Source organism: Sebastes fasciatus, chromosome 3 (genome assembly GCF_043250625.1).
Source record: "Sebastes fasciatus isolate fSebFas1 chromosome 3, fSebFas1.pri, whole genome shotgun sequence".
In the NCBI taxonomy this organism is placed as follows: Eukaryota; Metazoa; Chordata; class Actinopteri; order Perciformes; family Sebastidae; genus Sebastes; species Sebastes fasciatus.
The window spans coordinates 802,283-809,440 of NC_133797.1; the positions used below are offsets into that span (position 1 = coordinate 802,283).

A 7,158-nucleotide genomic window follows, 5' to 3' on the forward strand; every position below is an offset into this window, starting at 1 on the left:
AATTGGACCACAATTTATTGAAAACTGTTTATCTTTCATTGTATATACATTTGGTAACTCTTCTATGAACAGATACCCACTTCTACCACTTATCTTACCACTGTCTTTAAGAGTAGTGTACAACTTATTCCCTTCAATAAGAACAGTGTCAACATCATTAAGATTGTGATCATCACTCCAAATCAGTACACTTTTCATCTCATTCATCAGAACCGCTGCTAAACAGTTAGCTACACACTGTTTGCCGGCATTAGCATGAAAACGATAACTATTTTGAGAGAATGAACCAAGTAAGAAAGGCTTCACAGGTGATTTAGAAATACAGCTCTCAGTAGATGTATGTGGTGATGCTGACTGCATTCCATCATGGTGGTTGTCTGCAGACGTGGATCCACTCACTGGCTCACAAACAGCTTCAGACATGGTTTCAGGGACCTGTTTTTCAGAGAAAGACTGCGTGAAAATGTTCAAATCAGACACATGATCAGTGTTGTTTGTATCTTGATCAGACAGTAGTTCAGCAGATAACAGTGTTTTCAGATTTTGTTCAAGCGGTAGTTTGGGATTATGTTCAACATGTTCAAGCGGAAATCTGGGATCATATTCAGACAATATCAGCGTATATATTGGGGGTTTTATAGCAAAATTCCACGGCGGGGATGGTTTGATCCCAGTGCCCAGGGATGAACATTGGTCAGAGCCCAGGGATGAACATTGGTCAGAGCCCTTTGGTGGGGGTGGCAATTGGCCAGAGCCCAGAGAGCCAGAATCAGCTGGACCCTCCTCCCAGGTCTGCACTCCTGGCTCGGCCTTCTGGTTCAGGCTTGGATCCTGAGTGAGTGAGTGAGAGTGAGAGTGAGAGTGAGAGAGAGTGAGAGAGAGAGAGAGAGAGAGAAACGTCTTAGTAAATAGTTAACATTTTCAGATCCATACGAACACCTAAACATAAATGTATGATGTTTAATACCTAGTCTATGACTGCCATCAGCTTAAGCATTTCTTTGTCAAGTACTAGTAAGTATTTTGTCTACTACTTAAGTTGCTGATTTAATACAAAAACATTTACATTGTGTGGACCTTCTGCAGTCATGCAGAGGGACTTCTTAAAATCTAGTGCCCTTTATAGACTAAAGAATATTTGACAAACTGGTTGTGCAAGAGGTGTAATTACAATTTTCCTGTTGTGACTGATAACTCATTCGGTTAAAATTAGTCATTTTAACGACACTAATAAACGTCTCGATGCTCCTTATTATTTCTGTTCATGGATACTGTTATTGCTTTTCTCATTACAGTTAATTGTTTTTTTAAATCCCCCCATCCAGTCTATTTTGGCATTCCATAATATTCCTTTCCTGACTTATTTGCAGACTAAGTTGATTACCCAATCATTTGCCAGAATTTTCCACGGAGGGGATGTTTTATTCCCAGTGCCCAGGGATGACTTCTGCCCAGAGCCCTTTATGGATGTCAAATGGTCAGAGCCTGGAGTGGGTGGCAATTGGCCAGAGCCCCAGAGAGCCAGCATCAGCTGGACCCTCCTCCCTGGTCTGCACTCCTGGCTCGGCCTTCTGGTTCAGGCTTGGATCCTAAGAGAGTGACAGACAGACACAGAGAGGAGGAGGGGGAGACACACACACACACACACCTTAGTAAATAGTTAACAACATTTTCAGATCCATACGAACACCTAAACATCAACATAAATTTATGATGTTTAATACATATTCTATGACTGCCATCAGCTTAAGCATTTCTTTGTCAACGACTAGTAAGTATTTTGTCAATTATTTAAGTTGCTGATTTAATACAAAAACGGACCTAACCTTTAGTACGATGCATAAATTGTGCTAATGAGCAAGAGCATTGTGCAGGATCTTCTGTTTTCAACATTAAAGAACACTCATGGGATTTTAGCAACGTCCACTCCAATATTTGTCTAAAGGTGTTTTATGCAAAATCAAAGTCAGCAAAATAAAGAAATCTCTTTAAGAATATATTGACTCTGCATCACCCACCATTGAACCCTTCCTGATGGTCCATGCTCTCTTAGCAGCATCAGCTCGTCTGTGGCTCTTTTTGATTGGCATCTGTTAAAATAAATCACATGTTGGCACAGTTCCTTTTTAACAACTCACTGTCTGGAGACTGCCTCCTCATTTGGAGAGAAAATTAGTAAAACGCAATTTTGTGCTTTCATGCAATGTAAAACCCACTTCACCTCTATATTTTTTCAATAATCCATAAGTAATGTTAGCCTTGCAATTTCATTGACAGTAGCAACCCAATCAAACAATTCAATTTCCATCTGATTTCAAGCTTATGTCTTTATTCTCTCCCTAGCTTAAGTCAGTCTGTTAACCTATGTATCAAATGCCACAGCTCCATCAGAAAAGCTGCCTGCTTGTGGCAACACACATGCACATACTTGGATATGGTACTTAAAGGCATTCAATATATTAAAAAAGTGCTATAGCTCAGCAAATACACCACATTTGTCAGCACGTTCCTTACCGAGCCTGTTTGTAACAGGTACCGACAACACTATCTGCTGCAGAATGAACGTAATGTTAGGTGAATATCTTAAGTGTTGGTCATGTTGGCTGGCTAAGGTTAGACAGTAGCTAACGTTAGCTTCCCTACCAAGCTAATGCAGGCTGATGACTGAATAGTGCCTAGCACTAACTGCTCATGTGTTCATAAACTAACCGTGGCTAGGTAATGCTGTGCTTATGATAGTTTATTAGCTTGATATTCCAGACCCATTCAATCACGCCAGCCTCCACTTCGAAAACACAGTCTCGCCAGCCCCCACATTGTTTTGCAGTACGTGTATATCCTAGGCATCACGGTAAGAGCGTGTAGGAACTGACTTTAAAATAAAAGCACCGTTCTGATAAATGATGAGCCATTCAGATTCATTCAAGAGTTCAGTCACTTTGTCATTAATAAATTCATTAATGAATAATTATTTAAACAATTACATACACAAATAAGTAAAAAATAAAAACATGAAACAAAATAAATACATGTGAAATACTAAATGACATTAATGATCATTTAAAAGTAAAACAACCACCTCCAAAATGTAGCTCAGATAAACATGTTATTCCACTTGTGTAAATACTTAGTGAAACTTAATATTAAAGAATACATTTCCAAAGACTGATCTGACTTCTAAATGACAGTATACCACCTCACCCTCAGCACCTTCATGTTTCTACTATGTGCTTAAATTCACTTAGGACAATGTCCACTATCACAGACTCATTTCACTTCAGAATAACAGTAGACCACCTTAAAGTATCACTCAGACAGCATCAAAACATTCTGATGTAGACTTTCAAAGTTAAAGCCCTTTAAAAATCTCATATGGGCTATCTTCCCTCTAAATTCAGATTATAATTAAAAGGAACGTGTCCACTATCGCACACTAATTTCACTTCAGGTTGACAGTAGGAAACCTCATTGTGTCACTGAGAATATTAGTGCACACTAATTTCACTTCAGGTTGCGGGCCAGCCAAACCACCCGCTGAGAAGTGTGAACGTATTTTCGGATCATTATGAAAGTGAGGCGGATGGAGCACCTTTCACAAACGCAAACTGCCGCTTGCAGCAGCATTTATTAACGCTAGCTGGTGATATGAAACTATATGAAAACATCACATGGGAGGTAAAGGAATGTTGTTTTCTTTAGTGAAAGCAAAATAAACGGCTGCTTTCTTCTTCTTTGGTAGTTTAAACAGCGGCTTTGCTGCTTCACTGTGCTGAACACAACACATCTTACCGTAATGTCTAGGACAGGGGTCACCAACCTTTTTGAAACCAAGAGCTACTTCTTGGGTACTGATTAATGCGAAGGGCTACCAGTTTGATACACACTTAAATAAATTGCCAGAAATAGCCAATTTGCTCAATTTACCTTTAACTCTATGTTATTATTAATAATTAATGATATTTATCTTTGTGAAAACACTGATCATGTTAATGATTTCTCACAACAAATATATAGAAACAGATAAATATCAATATGCAACACTTTATTTTTATATTTTCTCTAAGTGCACATGTTTTTCAAATTTTTCAAACATTTGAAAATGATCACTTCTACGACAGTCTTGTGAAATCACAATATCCCATTTTAACTAGCTAGCCACTAACATTTTTTAACAAATCATGAATTACTTTGCACCATGTTTGTACAAATAATAACTCATGTAAAATACAAAAATCAACTCTCAAATTTTTAAATAAATCATGTCACACTTTGAACTGGACACCAAATCTGTTATCTGTTTCTTTGTCAGTTAGTGGGAAGCCTGGCATTGCATGCTGTTAACCAGTGTGTTGTACTCTGGTGTGTAACTTGACACTGCAACTCTGAGTGAGTCTTGCAGATGTGCATCAGTGAGGCGTGTTCTGTGTTTGTTCTTGATGAAGTTCATGTCAGAAAAGGCTGATTCACAAAGATAAGTTGAACCAAACAGGCTTGCAACCTTCATAGCTGCTGCGCATACACCACTGTACTTTTCTGTGTCAAGAAGGCACCAAAAGTTTGGTGCAGCCTGATGGGCTTTGAGGTGGAGGTCATTTTGCAGTGTTACAATTTCAATCTCCACCTGTTCAGCATCCAGGCTGAATGTTGCACTTAACTGCTCAGCAATACATGATATGTCCACGTTCATGAAAGGATTAGAAATGAACGACACACATGGCTCAAGCTGATCCAGGTCACAAAACCTGTTCTCAAACTCTTGCCCAACTCTGTTTATGACCTGAGAGTACTTTTCTGCAACTTTGTCAAAAGCCTCAGATGCAGAAGCATTGTCTTTCAGCACCATCTGCACAGAGGGAAAGTGCAGCACTTTTTTTCTCTGTAAATGCACAGAGAAAAGGTTCATCTTAGCTTTAAATGCATTTAAAGCACTTATCATATCGGCGAGTTTTACCTTTGCCTTGCAGCTCACAGTTCAAACTGTTCAGTTTCCCAGTAATGTCCGTTAAAAATGCAAGGTCAAGTATCCACTCAGTGTCCTCCAGCAGCACGGTGTCCTCACCTCTGGACTGCATGAACTCTTTGATTTCACCCAAAAGTGACAAAAAACGTTGCAAAATTCGTCCCCTGCTGAGCCATCGGATTTCTGTGTGTAGTAGCAGGTCATCATATTCAGCTGACAGCTCCTCCAAAAGTACCTTGAATGTTCTGTGCTGTTTAGCTCTGGAGCGGATGCTGTTTATGATCTTCACGACGGGAGTCATTACGTGCTCAAAGCAGATCACTTTTGCACATAAGGCCTGCTGGTGTATGATGCAGTGGTACTGCAGAAAGTTTGGGAACTCTGGGTCAGCTTTACAGTGAGCAACGAATCCTGTGTGTCGGCCGATCATAGCAGGAGCCCCATCCGTAGTCACTGATACCAGCTTTTCCAGCGGCACCTTTTTTTCCACCAAAAACTCCTTCACTGCGTTATAAATGTCAACTCCCCTCGTAGTTGTCTTCAGGGGCAGTAGTGTCAGAAGTTCTTCTTTTGTGGAGAAATCATCAAACACCATCCGGATAAAGACCATCAGCTGAGCCGTACTGCTGCTGTCCACCGACTCGTCACACTGGATGCTGAACCACCGGCACCTCGCCAGATCACGGTCCAGCTGGTCGGCCAAGTTCCCAGACATCATCGACACTCTTCTTACCATTGTAGTTGCCCCGAGTTGAACATTGGAGAGACTGGAGAGTACATCGGTTCCATACTTCTCGTCTTCAAGCACAGTTTTAGCAATTATCATCATTGCTTCTTTGACAACCTCCCCGTCTGTAAATGCCTTCTTTTTCTTCATCAAGAATTGCGTAGCTCTAAACGAGGCTTCGGTTGCTTTTTGGGAGTTTTTAACCGGTCTAGTGAAAAAAGACTGCTGTTTGCACAAAGCTGCCTTTAACTCGCGGGCTTTTTCTGCTCGCAGTGCGCTGCCCGGTGGGTAGTTAGCATGGTAGCTTGTGTGACATGTAGTGAAATGTCTCTCCACATTGTGCCGCTTTGCTATCGCCACAGTTGCCCCGCAAATGAGACACACGCAGGATCCTTTCACAGTGGTAAAAAAAAACTCTACCTCCCATTCGTCGTGAAAATGATATGTTTTCTTTCTTTTTTCTGCCATTTTTTGGGGTAACTCTTCTCCTCATTTTCGTTGCGTCTGCTAGCTTGTTTGTATGAGCGCAACAAACGCTACGTTTTGGTCATGCGCACAATACTGACCTTTGAACTATACTAGGTCAGAGTTCATTTATATTAAACACAAAAAACATTTTAAATTTTAAGTGTTTTTATATATATATGTTGTCATTTGTAAGTTACATGCAAGTCTGATTTAAACAACAATAGCAAAAAAATAAAATAAATAAAATTTAAAAAAAATAGAGGCAGCTCACTGGTAAGTGCTGCTATTTGAGCTATTTTTAGAACAGGCCAGCGCGCGACTCATCTAGTCCTTACGGGCGACCTGTTGCCCGCGGGCACCGCGTTGGTGACCCCTGGTCTAGGATATAGACCTACCGCTAAACAACGCCGTGTGTTATCTGAGGGGGCTGTCTAACGTCTGATTAACGTCAGCTAACGAGTGTAACCACAGCTACGTTGCGCTTCTACTCTATATAGGTAACATCATAATAACACGGAGGCTCTCTGCACCAAGACAACAACTCTTTAACTCCAACCTCGTTAACAACATGCGCATCACCGCTTTATCCCTCCGCCGTTCTACTTTCAACAGAGCTCACTGTTTACCGGGAGCCTTCACGTTACAACGACGTCCTAACTTCATTACCACGCCAATTCACGCGCATTCCTGTTTGCATTAGTTAACGTTACCCGTTAATAGGGAGATGCACTAAATGTTTACTATTGTGGTTTTGCTTTGAGGCAGAAAACAGGATTTCACAGAGACAGTCAGAATAACACTACTCACCGTGATAACTCCAAACAACAAATGACGAACTTCTTCTGCTTCTTCTCTTTTAACGGCGGCTGACATCCAGCTTACTGGCGCACTACCGCCCCCATCAGTTCCGGTGTGTGGATCAGAGAGGAGACCCACTACTTATCCCTCCAATGACATAACACAAACGTACAACACACGCACACACACATATATATATATGTGT

The 7,158-nt window shown here is 40.8% G+C and overlaps 1 protein-coding gene across 2 annotated transcripts; it reads right to left on the reverse strand.

The window, feature by feature from the left end:
- LOC141763168 (general transcription factor II-I repeat domain-containing protein 2-like) lies at window positions 1-6,956 on the reverse strand. Of its 2 annotated transcripts, XR_012593039.1 has the most exons (4): window positions 4,952-6,956; window positions 2,019-2,090; window positions 1,385-1,589; window positions 1-831 (listed from the first exon to the last, which is right to left on the reverse strand). XR_012593039.1 is itself a non-coding variant. In XM_074627604.1 (3 exons), the coding sequence occupies exons 1-2, from the start codon at window positions 6,153-6,155 to the stop codon at window positions 2,059-2,061; spliced, it is 1,236 nt and encodes a 411-aa protein (XP_074483705.1). In that variant the 5' UTR covers window positions 6,156-6,956; the 3' UTR covers window positions 1-831; window positions 2,019-2,058. The 2 variants fall into 2 exon arrangements, 1 of the variants encoding a protein (XP_074483705.1); XM_074627604.1 differs by lacking the exon at window positions 1,385-1,589.
- Window positions 6,957-7,158: the final 202 nt, after the last annotated feature.

Excerpts from the sequence above, each read along its gene's own strand:
- LOC141763168 (XM_074627604.1), bottom strand. The coding sequence starts at position 6,155 with ATGGCAGAAAAAAGAAAGAAAACATATCATTTTCACGACGAATGGGAG. Across the intron at positions 2,091-4,951 it reads CTGTGAGCTGCAAGGCAAAG|ATGCCAATCAAAAAGAGCCA; the intron begins GTAAAACTCGCC and ends TTATTTTAACAG.